This window comes from Enoplosus armatus, chromosome 16 (genome assembly GCF_043641665.1).
Source record: "Enoplosus armatus isolate fEnoArm2 chromosome 16, fEnoArm2.hap1, whole genome shotgun sequence".
Taxonomy (NCBI): domain Eukaryota; kingdom Metazoa; phylum Chordata; class Actinopteri; order Centrarchiformes; family Enoplosidae; genus Enoplosus; species Enoplosus armatus.
The window spans coordinates 10,162,339-10,182,078 of NC_092195.1; the positions used below are offsets into that span (position 1 = coordinate 10,162,339).

Sequence of the window (19,740 nt, forward strand, 5' to 3'; positions counted from 1 at the left end):
GTCCGGAAGGCTTCAGGGACCGGACTTCACGCGCACAATGAGGTCCACCCCAAAGGAACGGGCGCGTGCAGTGGAGAGTTGAAAAATGAGTTATGTTTAATAGAAATAATATTAGAAACAACGATTGTCCTGTCAAATATAAGGACATAACACATCCAGCTGGGGACACGTTGTCTTACATCAGACCGAAGTGCAACTGCAAGAAGCAACACACTCACTGTCTGGTGTGAACTACAGGAAGACTGAATAAGAAGTGTGATATCCGTGTGCATATTACAAGTTTACAGAAATCAGCCAAAACGAGGTCTTCTTTGTAGTGCACATTGATGACACGTCACTTTTTTTATTGTTTGAAAATTGATTGCATTATAGGATGACATACCGTAGTGACATTTCACATGAACCGTAGTGACATTTCACATTTCTTCAAGTCTTTGTCTCCATCTTGTGGCGCGTCAATGCAACTCCAGCAGCAACACACCCAGAAGTCTGGGCTTGTGGCAAGTTGTCTTGACATTCAGACAAACACACCGTTTTGAATTTTGATAACAAAGTAACTTTTTATTGTATATAAAAATACAAGTTAATTTGTCTTTTTTTTGTATCTCAGTCCTCTGTGTGTGCATGAGTAGTCATGATGTGGCGAACACTGGCTGTGGGTGACACACGTTGGCCTGAACAGACGTGTCAAATAAGCAACAACAATTCTGCAAAGTAAACACTTGAATGATGATGATGATTTTTTAGTTATACAAGACCTAATTCCACCTGCATATCTGGTATATAGATGTATGTGTGTGTGTGTGTATGTGTGGCAGAAATATGTGCAAGATACACAGGACAACACTTGACGCTCAAGTGGGAAAATGAAACCTGATAAATTTCAGTGCAAAGTAAGTAACAAATTTTAAATATCAGATATCGCTGGTCGCAAAGCAGCATCAAAACATTAACACTGAAACATAAGATATGCATATACAAACATTCAATATAGTGTGCAGGATTGTCAATCCATGTTGTGTTATGAATTGGGCTGTGGTACGTCACAGCTGGCTCAGCATCTGCAAAATGTGTGTGTGTGTGTGTAAGTGTGTCATCTCATGTAGTGTGTGATGGCTCGTAAGGTGTACAGGAGGGCTGCTTGTAGCCGGGCTTCCATCACTATTAGGTTTGCATGAACCTGCAACAAAAAAAAAAAAATGCATGTCAGGTTACTACGTGACACACTTTCAAGTCCCGTCTGTAATGCTTCCTTCTCTAATGGCATTTAAAAAAGGAAGGACGACGAGAGGACGTGCTGAAATGTCAAACGATTCACTCTTTGTTGAGGAGGTGCCAAAGAGAGACGACATGCTCAAATGTCAAATGATGCAGTCATTGCGGCTGAAGAGGGCCGGGTCAGGTGGTGTTTGAACTCGCTCGTACCTTTTCAGAGTGTCTGAAGTGTCTCCAGAAGGCGTGGTAAATGCGTGCCGTGGTCTGCTCGGGGTGACAGGCCATGGTTTTAACAAAAACTTTCAGGGAACGCTCCAGCAGCACGTTCACGCTCCCGTAGTCGTAATCATCGTATCTGCACGGGTACAACAATAAAGAACATTAGTGACGCAGCAGAGAAGGAAACGTAGTTGATTACGTGATATTTAAGTAGAACACTGACCGTATCCCGTACAAACAGTGGATGTAGTTCCACAGAGCTTTTCTCAGAGTGTGCGTGTCCACACCTTCATGCATGGCCATCCTGTGGTAGGTCAAGTTGCTCACAACCTGCAAAGACACCATTTAATCTCATTATAATATGCTCAATCAATCTGTTCTCTACTGATTGATTAATGTATTCAGTATTCTGCAGTTAGAACAAGGAGTCATTTCATGTGGTTGCCAGGATGCAAAGATTAGATAAACACAATTTTCTGGAGTATCATTTGTTTTTTGTTTTTATTTCCTACCCAGATAATTATCTAGTCACCCCCAGGTTGGGAACCAATGTAGTCACAAATCACTTGTTCTCCTGATACCAAGTAGTTTCACTGCATGTAAACAAGTATGTAGGTCCACATTATGTCCTCCAGATACTAGTACCAGCTAGTTAACATTATGTATCACTCACTTACACTCCCAGGAGCAGATGGGCCTGTCATGTTACCCACACATTAGTCTTGTACAGTTTCTAATCAGCTTGTTGGTGTTTATTAGTGTACTTCTACCATGTTAAGGGTGAGGGTACCTGGAATTTTTCATCCAGGAGCTGGCCCATGTCTGGCAGTAGTCTGTTGACCAGAGAGAAGCCGTGGTCCTCCCATGAATAGTCCTGCACACATCAGAGACTAACATCAACAAACAGGTCTATGAAACTTAGCACAAACAATGAACAGGCACGGTACACAAAAGTATGAATAAATAACTTGGGAATGTGCGTCCTAGTCTGTCTGCAAAATATAAATCAACTTGTACTTGAACACAGAAATGCTCCAAACTACCTGGGCTCTCATGGTGGGTGGTGCCTGCTCTCCTCTGGGGGCAAAGTCCTCATATCTGAACTCTGGATCCTCCACCAGATGCAGCACCAGGTCGGGCGGTGCTCCCCGCACCACCGCTAAACAAACACGACAAAGAGGAAGTAGTGAGTAAACAAGTGTCATCCAAGTGAGTTGACGCATGGGATAAACAGGCACATTTGTACCTGTTGGTATGCTCTCGCTCCTCTCCCTCTCAAAGCGAGTAACCATCTCCTCCTGTGTGCACTCCTCCTCCTGCTGCTGCTGTAGCTCCACCATCCTCTTCATCAACACCTCCACCTCCATCGCTCCATCAACCAACTGGAGTTGATGAAAAGAGAGAATGGCTTGAGGATCTAATTTAAACATTTGTTTTTAAACAGTAAAAATGAGCCGTGTTGTCAACTGTTACTAAACCGGTGTGACCGGTGAAACAAAGCTGGAATGAACCAAATACATCTTTGTCCTTGTCCTGTTGATAGTTTAAGTTTAGACCAGTCAGACCTGTGGTGAAATGCGTTTGACTCACCTCTTGCCTGCCGTCCTCATGAGCGGGGCTGTGAGGGCTGCGAGGAAGGTGACTGGGTGATGGAGGTTGGAAGGTATAACCTCCAATGTGGTCGGGTTCAGGGTTTAAGCCGCAGCCCCACACTAAAGAGCAGAGTGAGTGAGCGTGTGCCATCAGGACCACAGCGTGTATGAGTTCAGCCAATGACCAGCGAGGCTCTGCTCCGGGACAAACCAGCTCCTGCAGGGCAGAGGGGCGGGTGTTGGTAAGTTTCATACAGTAGGTTAGTTGGTTGAGGGCCACTACTTTGGTCCAGACTGAAATATCTCAACATTTACTGTAGGGATTTCCATGGAATTTTGTACAGACATTCATGTCCCCCTCGGGATGAACTGTAAAGACTTTGGTGATCCTTAACTTTTTCATCAGGTCAAGGTTTTAATTTGTCTGATACTAATCCAATGTATTAAATCATATTACTATTACATCGGGACAGACAGTGAGCAAAAGAGAGAACAGTAGAGTGAGTGGGTGTTGGGTCTGACCTGGATGTGCTGCTGTGTGATGAGCCAGGGTCGGTGTGCCAGCAGCCTGTTGAGTGTTTGCAGGCTGCGGAGTTTGGTGGGAGCGCGCTCGAGGCCGCTCAGCCAGCTCTCCTCCCCTCCGGCCTCCAGGAAGCCTGCGCTGTGCTGCTGCACCAGGTACAGGCAGTGGTGTCGCGCTGCAGCCTGTGAAACACCATCAAGAGTTAACAGGAGCAAACAAGCATGGTACCCCTTTCATTAAAAACAAAGCTCAATTACTGGTCTGTGTAGAACTACTACATAATGCACAAGAACCGTCTGTGCTCATAAATATAAAGGGCTCAGAAGTTAAGGCAACACAACTAAACCTCTCCATCAGAAGATAATTTTGAGTCTACTGACTGGCATTTCTGAAGTTAAAGGGCAGCTAATGTGATGTATATATGAGCGATGAGAGTCATTAAATGTTTATAGAGAGGATCAGAGTCTTTGGCAGCCCTGTTAGTGCCTCTCTATGATACCGTAGCTGGATAACACTCAAGAGGAGAATGACCTGCCAAGTCCATTTAGTATCTGTGCTCTTTCTCCGGAAAAGCAAGACCATTCAGTTTTTCATGATTTTTAGTTTCCTACACCCTTGTGCAATAATTAACTTGAACTACTGTAGTATCCTTATATAGTATGTGCCTAACTATTGATTGGGATATCTAGAGAAGTCATTTCATACATGTTAGTCCCTCAAAATGGTCTAATTGTTTAAAGAAAATCAGGTCTACCAGTACACTTGACAGGAAAGACATGCCTTGAATGAAAAAGAAATCCATCAGTTAGTATTCAGAGAACTGGATTTCAGCTACTCATTTAATGGACACCGAAAACACTGACGAGGCAATATCCTGTGACACAACTCCAGGGTGGAGCATCGTAATGATGTTACATATAAAACATCTGGCTGAAGTAGGTTATAGTATAAAATGTCTTAAATAAAGAATAAGCTGTAAAAAGTGTTTTGAGCGCTGACAAAAGTCATTATTGTGCTGGCACATATGACTCAAACCTCCATTCATTTTATTAGCTGCAGCTGTGTCCATCCAGCTACGGCATTGTTGGAAAAGTAGAAAAGCAGAAGTGAAGTGATATCGCTTCACTCAAAAGGCCACTTCAACCAATGTGCCAGTCTGAATGTACTGATTTATTGTTCTCTACAGCTGGACTGACTGGGGCTGTAAAAGTTGGGGGCTGCAGTGGAAACAGCATTACGGAAATATTAATACAACCGTTTAACTTACTGGCTTTGTCCAACTACTAGTGGAGGCAGGAATAATGGTAATCGCCATGAAGCCAGAATTATTAGATGTGTGCGTATAAAAAAAAGACAGAAATCATAAAAACACTTTGGCGCCCTTGACTCTGTCAGAAAAAGAGAAAATAATAGCTGTAGATTCTGCCATTATTTTTTATGTTCAGGCTATTAGTCATGCATGCAATACCAAGCCTAAACTTTAAAAGGATAGACTCACTGCACCTGTAGGCTTTCACAAACCAATTACAGGCTTTAGAGCGTTTATAGCTGTTATTATTGTAGATACAAATAAACACAAGACCAATTTTATGAATTAGAGCAGAAATAATAACTTTTTTGACATTATGATTTTACCTGCAGTGTCACTGCTAGCAGCATTTAGCTCTGCACACCGTGATGGAAAATCTTAACAACAACAATATGATCTGTTTATAGTAAAGGACAGGATTTATTTGTATTAATCTAGTCCAATAATGGCTGATAGTGAATGTACAGATCTACAGTATACACAGCAAATGGTTTGCAAAATGAATACTATATAACATGTTATTCTTAAATCTATCAACAAACTATCCAGACTGTGTGGTTACACTTAAGACATGCTATGGCCAACCACCCTCCGTTCAAGTACTCAGAGAACAGAACTCACATCTACTGTACCAATATCAGAGTTTGCCAATTTGAAATTGTGGCTAAAGACCACACAATCATGTCCTTTTCAAAAGCTGTCTATGTTGGTTAATTTATGTTCATTTTAAAATGTGCTGCTCCTACAAATTTATTTTATTACTATTTATTATGTTGTGATTTAGTTTACTTTGGTTTTGTATATTGGTTGTGCAGGGACAACCAAGAAACTTGAGTAAGTCATCAAACAACAGAAACTAATCAAAATGAGACACAAGGTTCAATGTCCTTGCAGATGCTTAACGGAAGTCCTTTGGAAAGTGCTGACCCCATTTTATATTCAGTTTATTGCAAAATAGTCACATATTTCGCAGATCTTCATTTGAAGTATTCTTTTATTGTGTCTGTTTAAGATGTAGCTAAAGTTCTACATTCAGGAGTGCACATGAGGACGTTGCTGCAGTCACTGGCCTTTAAAAATCATATATTGTGGTTTTCTTACCATAGCAGCGATGTAGTGTCTCCAGTGGCGGGGCAAGGGGCCGTCCAGCTCCAACAAAGCATGCTGGGTCCTCAGGAAGCAGCTGAGGTAGGCAGGGTGCAGTGCCATCACCATGGTGATGTGGTCCATGCGACCCAATGAAAGAAAAGATTCGATAAGGATGTCCTGGTCTGGCCCTTCCTTCAACATCTAAAGAGGAGGAGCAGGGCAAAATACGTGTTCAAGATTGACGACTAAACTCACATTATATTTTTAGTATGCTTGAGGACACACTGGCAAGGATTCACTTAAAAATGTTTCTCTTATGGGCGGAAATAAGACGCCTTGAAGAGCTGGCTGATACAACAGTCCCACTTTCTCTCGGGGAAAGCTTGGAGTGAGTCACTCAGCATTTTCAGTCATCAGCTTTAGCAACACACGTCTGGTGTTGCTTCTCTTGACAACATGAAGCAACAGGCACGGCAGTATTGCAGCAGAATAGTTAGCTACACTTCTTATACTAGCACTGAATTTGACTATTGCTAGCAACCCTCACAAGTACATTTATTTAATTTCAAAGGAGGGACATTTATAATAACAGCTGTCACAAACACGTACTATACACACGGATTTGACCATTTATCATGATGCCGTTTATCAAGATCAGTAAAATCTTGGGATTAGACACGACAGCTGTGTATCACACTGAAATCGACTGGTGAAACCACATCTCTAATATGAGCAGTTTCATCAATAAACATTATATGGCTAAAAAGAAAAACTGGTGATCAAAGTTAATTTAAAAAAACAAAGCAATTCCTTGTGATTTCACACTATCGCCACATTTTACAAACATGTAAGTGTTTTCCTTTGTAAATCAGATCTAATGGTTAATATCTTTAATAATGGAGCACCCTTAATATTTGTGAATAAATGTACTTTTAAAAACAAGCCACACACACCTCTTTTGCATGGATAAAGGCACTTGGACCTGAGGCCAGAGCCCGAGGTACTTCAACTCCTTGTTCCTGGTGGCGAGAAGGAAGACACCGAAAGTTAATTCATTTCGATTAATCTGACAATCATCTTCGTCCTTACTTGTTCAATCTGATTTTTTTGTTGATCAACAACTTGAATAATCAACGAATTGTTTCAGCTTTACATTGAAATGTCTAAAATATGGGTTTCTATATTAATTCATATCAAAATTAAAACATGTTGAGCAAACAACTAAACTACAGGGTTAGATGAAACAACAGTATGATTACAATCTTAAAATGGCTGTAATAACAGAATAAAGATTATTTGAAGATAAATGAGAAAATCTGCTTCAACCTTCAACCTTCAACCTCGTTGAAGTTGACTTACTCTCACAGTCGCAGCTGTACTGTAACTAGAGAGTTATGAAAGTTATGAAACAACTTGCAGCCCATAAAATCCGAAACCAAAGCATTTGTTACACTCACCGACATCATCGGAAGACCCGGCAGCAGAATACCACAAGTCACCGCTTGTTATTTCCAACAGAAGCAACAGATAAAGTGAAAGTGCGCCACACGCAGCCTGACTTTTTATTTCTAGAGGCTACAGCGGGCTGTGAAAAGACTCGGGGGTGTGTCTACTGTGTTTTTCAGGGCACCGGGAGGGGGCGTGTCCGGCCTGCTTGTTTGTGCACACCGCATCAGAGTCTTGCATCACCTCCTACAGTTCAACGTCTGATGAAACATCCAGCAATCTGATAGAAAACGGTAATCAGCTGATAACTAAGGCAGATCAGCTGCAAGATTATCACGACTATTAATCAATCATTAATAAGAAGCAAAAGCAATGAACCTAAAATAATGCAAGCTCCTGCCTATTGCTTTTAGGATATATCTTGTTGGAAGTTATGCCCCACAGCCGTTGCATTAGTCTGATTTGTTCCTGCTGCTCTGCAGACATTATAGAAACAGAAAGGACTGTGAATGCTATCCCAACATTACCTGTGCGGTTCGCAGCAGCTCGGTTGCTCTCCCTCGGACCTCCTGTAACGGACACGACCGGGACAGCCGAAGCAGATGCAGCAGTGTTTGTTTATTCAGCCGTGTCGAACCGGGCCGGTCCGGACCTAAACACAGAAGAACCCCTTGCCTCAGCTCCTCCAGAGCCGCTGCGCGCTCGTCCTCGTCCCTGCTGCACAGCCGTGCTAAGCTTTTGACAGTCGGGCCAACATCGGACTCAGACTCGGACTGGTGGCGACATGAGCGGCCAGAACCGGACACTCGTCCCGGTGTGTTTTCTCCGTTAGCCTGGCAGGTAAAGCCTGCCACGGGATTACTGGCCATCTCTTGTACTGGTCCCGAAGCTCCTCGGTTGAGTCACCTAATGTTACTGCTAGCTACTGTTAACTGGAGTATTAACCTGACCAAATACTTCAGGTGTCCGTTTCCTGATCCGTTCACTGCGCAGTCATCTAACTATTCAGCAAATCATTAACGACGGCGGACCACCTTCAAAGCGCTCTCATACCCGGTGTCCCTGCTACCTGACCGTAAAGCCGGTCTGCCGGCTAGCTCGCTTAGCTAGCCTAGCTGCTGTTAGCAGATGCTGCAAACTGTTTAACAAGCTGTTACGATGGCTCGATGATTAAAAGACACCGTGAGCCACTGGTCGGTGTTTGGACTGAGCTCTCTGAACAGAGCACAATCTAATTTAAGATTAAAATCGGCGTTCACGAGGCCCCAAGGAGAATGAAGACTTCACTCGTTGGTTTGTTTCAGCTGTTCTGAGTTGGAGAGTTTTTTTTTCCTCCTGTGCGACGTCATCGTGACGTGTACGAAACTTTTCACTAATGAGCTGCAGCACAGGGTGCAGCAACTCTACTCAATTTACATAATCATTTCCATACTTATGTACCATTTAACTAAATAAATATTATGAGTGCTGGTTTTGCATTTGTTACCACGTTATAATAAAACAATATAATAATACAAAACTGGTAAATAATAATAATAAAATATAAAAATTGTTGTACATATACTTGCTTTTTTTTAAATATTAGCTTTCTAAAATGTTTACATGACCGTAGCTAAGTATTTATTTTTATTGCCGATTAATCTATTTATTAATGTATTGATTTTGTTGTCTACAAAATGTCAACCCTGATGGCAAATGCCCATCATTCTGAAATCTGCTCTGTCCTCCATTTTATAATATGAAATAATGAAAAAACCAGCAAATGTAGCATTTGTAATGATGTAAACAGCGGATATTTGTTATGTGAAAAAATAAATAAAATAAATAATCAAAATTAAGGGCTAACTGATTAATTTTGTGTCAGTCAAATAAATGATTACTGTTTATTTTATTACATCCATGGCTGCACTTTAATGCAGGAGTAAACGTCTTCTTAACAACGAACCCCACAAATCCACACGAGAGCATGGATCCAGCTTTTATTTGGTCCTGATCATTGCCTTCTGGGAAGAATTTCAGTACTTTATGCAGAATAAGGATAAAGTTGTAAGCGTAAAGTGTAAATTGTGGAAATCTTCGAAAATGTTCACCATTTCGCTGGGAACACCTGTCAAGCCCTTGTGGTCCTCGGAGCCCACATTTTGGAGCCAAAGACCACAGGAATATTCTGTGTACTTTTTATACTTATTTATGTTATTATTATTATTATTATATTAAGTAAGTAAGACAGTAATTTCTTTGTGTATGTGTGTGTCTGTAATATTAATTTGGCATACCACAGTTTCACAATTTTTAATATGTACTTCCTGAATCACCTTTATTTAGGAAAATAAAAAAAACATCAACCCTTATTATCAGACATATGTTATATTAATTTACCTGTATATATATATATATATACCATATATAATATATGATACCTTTGTGTTGGGGTAAGAGAAGAAAGTAGAAGCCTTCAGATATGAGAGGAGAGAGGGAGGGAAGATGACAGTGACAGATATAAACAGACAAACCAGTGAGGGTGATGTGCTGCTCCGTTTGACATGACGAGACAGACTCTATGGGGTTTGGAGAAATTCAACATTGTGGCAGCAACAAAGAAAAACCCTTCAGTGTACCGTTTCCCTATGAGGGAAGACTTTTATTAACAAACACACAGGCTGGCTATGGAGGATGACCTTCGGAGCGCCCACACACACAAAGGCGTGGTCCCCATGGCAACCGGCGCTTCGTGTCCCAGGAGACCCAAGGCTGGAAGAGGTAAGACCGAGAGAGGAGGGGGGAGAGGTGGTTTGGGAGAGCTCAGGATACAAGTGGAGGTCAGGGTTCACACACACACACACACCGGTTCCTCTTCAGTATTTTACAGGAAGTAAAAAATGTTTGTGTGTGTTTGTGGGTGGGTTTGCAGATGTATAGGGAAGAGTGGGATGTGAGTCCTCAGACAATTTTGTTCTCCAGCAAGGCGATTCTCTTCGACATACTCTCTAGTAAGATTTTGTCAAGGACAGCAACAAATAAGACATTAAAACCCTCCCTCACAACATCACATTCTCACCATTTCACCCATTGTAAAGGATATATTTTTTTGTTAGTGCCTGTAGGGCATCTTCTACTTTCTTTTGGAACTTTACGAGGGAGTCGCATTCGCAAGGGTCCTCCTCTGTGGGAACAGAAAGCACAAGTTCAAGTTTATTGTACCAGTATGCATCGTAAAATAACCAGGAAGTATTTTTAATGTTTGTATTTATGTGTGACCTTGACAGATGTTAATCTGCAGCTTCTTGGCGATCTGGGTCATAGTCTTGAAGTCGGCAGTGTAGAAGTAGTGCTCTCCAGTTGGCTCTGAGGCAATCTCTTTCAGCTCGTCCTCCACTGCGTTGCCCACTCCAACAGCATACATCTTGAAACCTGTAATATAAACACACATAGGTTTCCCTCGTCTGAAAAAGAAAAAGTAGGTATTGTGTTGTATCTACTTATACTCCACCCATGACTTAAGAAGTAGTCTATCCTCTCCCTCTCACCGTTCTCCTTGGCCTTCTTGGCGGCATCTCCGATGTAGTCCTGGCTGCGTCCGTCAGTGAAGACGATGCCCACCTTGGTGACTCCGGGCCGTGCACCCTGACCGGGAGTGAAGCTGCTGTCTGTCAGATAGCGGAGAGCCTGGCCTGTCATGGTTCCCCTCTCCATGTAGGCCATCTTCTTCACAGCATCCTTCAGGTCTTTCTTGTTGTTGTAGCGGCCCAGGGGGAACTCCTGCAGGAGGGAGATGGAAACATGACGTTGATACGGAAGAGAAGGAAGCTGATTATTAGGGGCACTAAATGCTAAACGCAGACACGTACCTGTCTGACTGAGCTGGAGTACTGCACCAGTCCAACGTGAGCCTTGCTGTCAGAAACATCCAGTTTGTCGACGATCTGGTTGATCCACTTCTTGACCAGCTCAAAGTTCTCAGGACGGACACTCTTAGAGCCATCGATCAGGAACACCACATCTGTCGCCGAGTTGCTGCAAGCTGGTGATGTCAGACACACGATAGGGCATGTTACTCCGGGAGCACAGTGACCGCGCTTGGACCAATACCTTCATACACACACACTCACCACTGCAGCTGCGACCATCGTCCATGAGGGTAAAGCCATCTTTGCAGGCACACTTGTATGATCCGGGGCTGCTGATGCATACCTGCTCACAGTCATGATCCCCAGTGGCACACAGGTCCGACACTGTGTGTGCATGTGCATGCAGAACACACACACACACACACAGCAGAATATATGTTGAGGCACATACACACACATAGGGGGAGTGGGTGGTTGGGGTTAGGAGGAGAGAATGAAACTATGTCAGTTTGAAAATGGGAAAATCTAGCATTGATTTTTAATGATCCACTGTGACCTGCAGTCGACCTGAACAATTTTTAACGTGTGGATGACGCATGAATCCAGTGGATCCTTAAAACAAACAGGTGGAAAAGATTGGAGTAGCCTCAAATAAACAAGATCCATTCGTCTGTTTCTTAACATGAGGCGCAGGCTCATCCAATAACAATCCAACACTGCGATCATGCAGCTCCGCCCTTGGATGAAAACATCTGCGGCGAGATTGGCTGCTGCAAAGTGAGTGGCAGACAGCAGCCAAAACCCGCCGCGGACGGGGGGAGCCAAAGGGCCTCACTAATTGGAGGTTTAATGATCGTCACTAATGGATCGGTAATTACAGAGAGATCAGTCTCGCCTCTCGGTTATGTGAGAGTTGACTGAAGAACAGGGGCGAATTTCGTTCCAAAAGGTTGTTCCTGCCCTAATGCCCTCGTGCACTGGGAATATTTAATGAGTTTGAATGGTGGAATGATTATACTGTGAGGCAGAGCTGAGGGCAACAGGGAGGGGACAATACATTGGAATGAAAAGATGACACCTGACACCTTACCCTCAGTATAGGGGGGGCAGCAGACAGCTCTCTCCACAGGCATGATAGATAATGATGACCCACCCTGACAGTAACTATTTTCAGCCATCTTTGTCTATTTCCATCACTACATGTAATCCCTGTTTTCTGTATCTGTCCCTCTAACTTTAAACAATACTCATCTTTCCTTCTTCTCCTCCCACTTCCTCCTCCCCTCTTACCACAGAAGGCCTCCTGGAACTTCTTGGTGAGCTTCTCGATGACGCTGTAGCTCTCCACGTAGTCCACGTGGTCATCCAGAGGATCACTGGCCATCTGCTTCAGGGTGCTCATGTCCACACGTCCCACACCGATGGCAAAAATCTCAATACCAGCATCCCGCGCACGCTGAGCAACATCCTTCACGTTGTCCTGGGGACGCCCGTCTGTCACAATAATGGCAACCTGTGACGGAAGAGAAGCAAAATTAGATAAAAGAATTGTGATCCTAATTAAGGGATGTGTTGAATTGCATGTCAATGCATGTAAATGTGTGTCTGACCTTGCTGATATCAGGAGATTTGACACGAGCGCCCTCGCCCTCACTGAAGGCCACATTCAGGGCAAACTGGATGGCCAGACCAGTCATTGTTCCAGTGGACAGGGGCTCAATCTTGGTCACAGCCTTAATCAGTCCGGCTTTGGTGCGGTGTGTCTTCAGAGACACCTACAGTTGCATAATAGCAAAGGCAGTGATATTACATAGTTTGACAAATAAATGAAATCTTTTCTCAGTGCTAGTAAATGCTAGATGAGCTCCACACCTCATTCTTGACGCGGCTGGCGTAGTTGACGACTCCCACGCGGGTGGCGTTGGGTCCAACATCCAGCCCCTCGATGACCTTAGCCAGGAAGACCTTGACCTGCTCAAACTCAGAAGGGCGAACGCTCCGACTGCTGTCGATGATGAACACAATGTCTGTGGGACGAGTTTTGCACAAACCTGCCGCTACACATGAGAGGACAGAAAGGAGATTATTATATATTTATATCCTTATAGTTTACAGCTGTACATCCACAAAATGATCTGGATATGTAGATGGATAAAGAAATTAAGTTGATGACGATGGGGGGGGGGGGGGGGGGGGGCATGGGGAGAACGGAGGTATTGAGAGGAAAAGGGGAAGGGGGAGGGGATGGAGACTGGTGAGAAAGGGGGAGGAAACAGAAAAATAGGATGCAGGGAGGCAACAGGGGTGGAGAGAGAGATGGAGACGTGCTTGGCCAGAAAAACAAGGATGACGGACAGAGAAAGATCAAATGAGAAGCCATCTGCTTTAAATATATATATATTAAAAAAATGAATAAAGTGTTCCTCTTAGATAATAATATTAATGAACACAATTCATATTAGACTGACAACTGAGCAAAATCAGGAAGATCGTGAGAGGATGTAACACTTCCAATGTCTGTCTAACATCACTGATCTCCCTTCTCACCCTTCACCTCTCTCCCTCCCTTCAGTTTTTCATCCTACCTACTTCTCCACCTCCTACTCCATCATATACACACACACACACACACACACACACACACACACACACACAGTACCAACTGCCACACTCCATTGTGAAACATTCAAACTGTGCACATACACCATCCAAGAAACAACACAATCCACTGCTGTGTTTAACACTGGCGGACTAATCACTCCAAATCAATAAATAAATGCCCAAAAGATATGGAAAAATATAGAAATCAATAAGACTGTGGAATTGTATTCTTTTTGCGTTAAACAAAAATAGTCACAGTATTCAAACACTTATCCAAACCAATTTCAATATAAAACAAAAGCTAAATAAATACGTGACTTTTTCCATTCCTCTCCTTCAGTTCTGTTACCTGTGGGAGTTCATACCACATGAAACTAGTGCACACACACTGAAAAGACTGACCTCAGACCAGAGAGACAACCGTAACAAGAATTCAAGTTGGGTCCTTCACTAACAAGACAATACACTTTCAGAGGAATATGATGAGATTACAGTATTTGTTTAATCATGTCTATTCTGAGCTTCTCAGAGTTTCATTTTTTGAGCATAAGGAGTGAAAAACCAGCGTTAGGTATGACACTATCAGAGACTCTGAGTCCTCAACTGGAGTTAGGATCAGCTTTAGGGGTTAAAGGTCATCAGTCTTACCCATGGCGGCGGCCGTGCGGAGGTCCACGGTGGCGGTGGCTTGAGCTCCTATGAGGCAGAGCAGCAGCAGGAACAGCGGCGGGGTGGGCGTCATGGTGACAGCGACAGAGGGGTGACGAGTAAACGCGGGGGTCTGAGCGCGTCCACAGACGGTCCTAGAGTGAGAAGCCAGAAAGGAGACAGAGGAGGGCGAAGGGAGTTCCAGGCAAGTGGGACGGCCACAAAGTGAGACTGAGTGACTCTGAGCTGCAGGTTATCAATGCAAGTGCTTCACACACACTCAGCCCACAGACAGCTCCCCCCCCCCCGCTACAGCTGCAGTGTTTGTGTGTAAATGTGTGTGCGTCTGTGGGGAAGAGAGGGAAATACCTGCTCTGGGAGGACCTAAACTGGTGGGCAGGGAAAGACAAACACACCTTGATATGGCTAGGATGGACAGGTATGTGTGTATGTGTGAGAGTAGTAGAAGCTGTGTTGTGTGTGTGTGTGTGTGTGTGTGTGTGTGTGTGTGTGTGTGTGTGCGCTCCAGTACCTGAGAGTGTACAGTATGTGTATATGTGTGTGTCTGGCTGGGGGTACAGGAGCGGCTGGGGTTTGGTGCAGAGTGCGCGCCAACGCAGCCGCCCCAGGTTGGATTTGGCCAAAGCTCAAATAAACACCAACATGAATTCCTCTTTTCTCCTCGTGTTCCCTCGTATAGCAAACACACATTTATGGTGCGGAAGTGAAGGAGAGCCGCCGTACACAGCCTACAGTGTTCCCGCTGCTCTGCACGTTGGGATGTGTGTGTGTGTGTGTATTTTTGCATAAGCATGCATTTCTGTATAACTTGAAGTATGCAAGCCAATTCCTGGATTCTTAAGTTCAACTCAGTTCAGTGCTCCTGAATTATACGTAACATTTTGTGTTTTTCTGTCACTTGTTTGTGTCATTTTCTCTCTCTACCTTCCTACTTCCTCAGCCTCAGACTTCACTTTGATATATCATATAACCAAATTGACAACAGAACAGATCACACAAACGTACAAATAGAAGGCAAAGATCTCCGGATTGCAACCAGATCAAAAACCTCTTCTTCCCGCCTATTTCTCCATTACGCTCCTCTCCACTGTCAGGTGGGCAGCGGGCCTCAGTGGAGTAAACACAGTAGGAAAACACACTTTCATCAATATGCTAACATACACATCTTTAATTTTTCTATAGAGTCCACATACACATTAAACAGAGACCCCTCTTTTCCCCACTCCACATCCCGCTCCACCCGACCCAACCCTGCATTCCTCTACACCTCCCCTTCCTCCTCCTCCACACACACACACCTCCATCCACACACACGAGCTAAACAAGCCACAATTCAGGGGGTAGTCTGGGAGGGGAAGAAGGAGTTGGGGCTCAGTCTGTACAGTAACTAACCAGACAGATTTCCTACTGAACTGAACAAGGTGTAAAATCAACAGAGTGTGTGTGTGTGTGTGTGTGTGTGTGTGTGTGTGTGTGTGTGTGTGTGTGTGGTGATGGGTTGGACATGAAAGATTCGACATGTTATTCCTGGACATCGTGTCATCTCGGCTATTTGGGAGAAGACACAACAGACACACACCTACACATGTTGGTGCACAAACATATACAGCACGTTCACAAACACACGCGCAGGTTATGTAACCCCGTCTGCTTGGCAGGCAGGACAAACACAAACATAAGCAGGTAGCTAGATGAGTTTTACCTGCATCCATCAGCATTTGTGAACTATTTCACAACGCCAGGAAATCCACTAATTTTTCATTCTGTGTTTGCACACGATTAGAGTTACACAGCAATAGAGGAGCACTGTTGAGATGTGGGCGTTAAGAAAAAAGACCTGAAATGAGTCTAAACTGATAAAAATGACAATCTGCTGTGTGTATTCAACATGCTGTTACAATACCATCCGGTCAGTTCCACTTAAACCTTTACTATTCACTTTATACCTTCAAATTAGGGCTTATTATTATTTTTCAATTAATCATTTAGTCCACAATATGTCAGAAAATAATGAAAAATACGTATTTTAATTTGCGTCCAACAGAGTCCAGACATCTTCAGACATCTTGTTTTGTCTGACCAAACCGTCCATAACCCAAGATATTTACTTTACAATAACGTAAAACAGAGAAAAGCAGCAAATCCTCACATCTAAGAAGCTTGACTTAGTGAATGTTTGGCATTTTTGACTTTTAGTGACTGATGATTTATCTATAGCCGAAACAATCAATCAAGTTTCAAAACATTACCAACTTTGATAAATAGTGATTTAAGTCAAGAATAAATACCCAAAATGTACAGATTCCAGCTTCTCAAATGTGAAATCTCTCTGGTTTTCTTAGTCTTCTTTGATTGTACATTGGATGCCTTTGGGTTTAAACTGTTGTTTGGGCAAAATAATTGGCATATTAATCAATAATAAAAAAGTCTTAATTGCAGCCCTAGATTCATCAACTATCAAAATTGTTGTTGATTAATACCATCATTGTCCGCAGTAATCCAATGGTTTTCTCAGAGCACGACTTCATTGAGTGACAGTGTAACAAATTCACCATAATCCCAAAAGCTATTTTCTCTTTTCTCTTTTCTCCTCGTCCATTTCCTTTCCAGCAGCAAAATAGAAGTCTAATATAAAAACATGGCATATTTGCTTTTTTACTGAAAAAGGAAATGTTCCTATAAGTCCTCTTTCACTGCCAACAGCCAGGCCACCTCAGGGAGCTCATTTTAGAGTATTCATCACAATAGTCCTGCCAGACCCACAGAGCGAATGGAAACAAGTCTAAAACAAACACATTCCTCCATCTCGGCCACACTGCATGCCATTAGGCCACATTCAAATAACGCCACTTCCAGTGAATGTGTTTACTATCAACATGGTTAGGTGAGATATTTTATCTGTCAAATGTGGACCTTCCACTGTTTGTCTTCATTTTTACACAACATTTAAATAGCCAAATCTATTCATTCAATAAATAAGTTGTTGTTTTCCCCCAGCCACTCTCCCTCGTGGGCCCTGTTTTTCCAAACCCAACACCGGTCTATTTGTCGTATCTTTTCAAAACAAACCAAAAATCAACAGCCTAATGGCATCTGAACCAGAGAACCAAAGGACTGGAGGATCTCCAAACCCTGTCTCAGCTTTGTTCCACAACAAACATTATTACTTTCAATCAGTTATATCAATAAACTTTATCCACTAATATCAATAAACTCTTTTTTCCCCCTGTCTGTGTGTGTGTGTGTGTGTGCGTGCATACGTACAGTCACAGGGTTTGGAAAAACTGCGAGGATTCCGTGTTTGACCACATCCATAAATATTGAAACAAGTTCCCTTTCTTCAAATCTCAGAATACTGAGTAAATATTGACACGGTGGAATCGGGGTGGACCAAAGCATCCCATACCTGTACTTACACACTCTCACGTATGCACATACATGCACTCACACATACAGTATGTGCTTACAGACAGAGACACACACACACACTCGTCTGCCCTCTAAGCGCTCTCTGTTCACACCAGGGAAGTCCTGGAAAAATTAATTGCAAAGTTAAACCTACACAAAACTCTCCTCAGCCACATGTGAGCTCACTGACACATGAATATAAAGAAATCTGAAACTATGCGCTCTGACACATCGGCTTCACGAAGTGAAGGGCTTCACCGACACACAAATACAGCTCAAATCCTGAGTAGAAACTTTGCTGCTCGAAGTTTGAATAGAGCTCTCACACACAGGGTTTCATTCCTGAAATGAATGTGTTGTGTGTGTTTCTTTATGCAGGAGAGTTTGAGAAATTTCTGCACTGCAAAAGAAGTTTTCATGTGTGTGTATTTGTGTGTGTGTGTGTGTTTATGCTGCACTTCGCCTGCCAACAGTAACAGCTCAGTAGCCAGTGAGCAGGAAGAGAGAGGTTCATTAAAAACCCAAATACAGCAGTTACATAACCAGCAGTTCTGTTCATCCCAGAACCCCCTGTGCTACGAACACACTCCTCCCTCATTCCCCATCTCCTTCTCCCTCCCACGTCTGCTGGCAGAGCCCACCCATCATCCTCTTCTCCTCCCATAGCAACAGCTCATCTCAACTCTCCTCCCTTGTTCCCAGACCATCACACTGCCTCACTCCGCCGTCTCTCCCCCCTCCTTTATCCGCTCCCCTGGTCCCTGCCACCTCCTCCTCACTCTCATCAAACAGTTCCTTCTCTTACTCCCACATCTTCATCCAAGCTTCACTTCAAACTTTACTTTACATACAGCAGGACTACATACCAGGAATATTAACTAGAGTTAAAACAAGAAACTTTTTTTTTGTTTTACTTTCTTAACTGAGAGCAAAAAAATATGACACGCTGGTCCCAAACGTGTTTTCTGGTCTCAGGGAAATGCCTTCAGCTCTTTCAGAGGTGGAGTTTCATACAGGGATTTGGTTTCCACAAGCCCTTACGACTGACTTGCATACTAAGAATAAACAGAGCGGAAAGTGCAGTAAGTGTGTGAACACAGCAGATGGCAACACAGATTAAGGATTTGGGCTGTATCAGTGATTGTCTGGGATACCTCTACCCTAGAAACGACTGCGTCCTTTTCCTCCTCCAGCAGATTAGCAATGTCACACAACCCCCCTGATGGAGGGATGTCTGAGAAACAACATGCTGTTAAATAAATCCCAGCATGCGGTCGTCTCACATGAAGGCACAGTGCCCTCTTGAGGCCTAAAGACAAAAATGAAATAAGCCATATAAGCAGCATATATCTCATTTGAATCAGAGGTTCTCAACCCCCGGGCCGTGGACCATTGCCAGGCCATGAAATATTTGCTACCAGGCCGCAAGAAAACCATATGATTAAACAAAAAGAGCTGAATAATAATTATATAACTTTAGAGGTTATTATAGTCGATACTTTAATTTCCCTTGGGATTAATTAAGTATCTATCTATTTGAGCGGTAATTAAACTGTCTGTGCTGCATTTTCCCTCATTACTCACCATCATACCCAACAACAATATGCTGACTATATTGTTGTTGACACTAAACTGCAAATGTTTTTTAATGTTTTTTAATTTTTTAAGTAACCATGTTGAAATATGGATCAAATAAAGTTACGTTTTTCTGCAAATCTATTTAGCATTTATAAGCAGTATATAAACATTTAATAAAGTGTTTATAACACACTATAATGTAGATGTACGCAGATTTAAGGATATAAGCTTATTAATGTACAA

At 43.0% G+C, this 19,740-nt stretch overlaps 2 protein-coding genes across 2 annotated transcripts; both read right to left on the minus strand.

Annotated features, from left to right (window-relative positions):
• Nucleotides 1-533: 533 nt before the first annotated feature.
• Nucleotides 534-8,262, minus strand: sesn2 (sestrin 2). The gene is made up of 11 exons (XM_070921557.1): nt 7,921-8,262; nt 6,901-6,966; nt 5,960-6,148; nt 3,549-3,731; nt 3,025-3,243; nt 2,681-2,816; nt 2,478-2,593; nt 2,225-2,308; nt 1,658-1,764; nt 1,426-1,570; nt 534-1,180 (listed from the first exon to the last, which is right to left on the minus strand). Exons 1-11 carry the CDS (start codon nt 8,260-8,262, stop codon nt 1,094-1,096), a joined length of 1,674 nt encoding a protein of 557 aa, XP_070777658.1. The 3' UTR covers nt 534-1,093.
• Nucleotides 8,263-10,333: 2,071 nt separating this feature from the next.
• matn1 (matrilin 1) lies at nt 10,334-14,584 on the minus strand. Its single transcript, XM_070921673.1, has 10 exons — nt 14,491-14,584; nt 13,114-13,298; nt 12,852-13,016; nt 12,532-12,754; nt 11,503-11,625; nt 11,242-11,414; nt 10,921-11,152; nt 10,652-10,804; nt 10,476-10,556; nt 10,334-10,383 (listed from the first exon to the last, which is right to left on the minus strand). Exons 1-10 carry the CDS (start codon nt 14,582-14,584, stop codon nt 10,334-10,336), a joined length of 1,479 nt encoding a protein of 492 aa, XP_070777774.1.
• Nucleotides 14,585-19,740: the final 5,156 nt, after the last annotated feature.

Bases quoted from the DNA above. Each gene is read 5' to 3' on its own strand.
- sesn2 (XM_070921557.1), bottom strand. From the start codon at position 8,262: ATGGCCAGTAATCCCGTGGCAGGCTTTACCTGCCAGGCTAACGGAGAA. The intron at 6,149-6,900 runs GTGTGTGTGGCT...CCTCCTCTTTAG, and splicing joins CCTTTATCCATGCAAAAGAG to ATGTTGAAGGAAGGGCCAGA. The intron at 3,732-5,959 runs GTAAGAAAACCA...GGTGTTTCACAG, and splicing joins GACACTACATCGCTGCTATG to GCTGCAGCGCGACACCACTG.
- matn1 (XM_070921673.1), bottom strand. From the start codon at position 14,584: ATGACGCCCACCCCGCCGCTGTTCCTGCTGCTGCTCTGCCTCATAGGA. The intron at 11,415-11,502 runs GTGAGTGTGTGT...TGACATCACCAG, and splicing joins CGATGGTCGCAGCTGCAGTG to CTTGCAGCAACTCGGCGACA. The intron at 10,557-10,651 runs GTCACACATAAA...CTGTTCCCACAG, and splicing joins GCAGATTAACATCTGTCAAG to AGGAGGACCCTTGCGAATGC.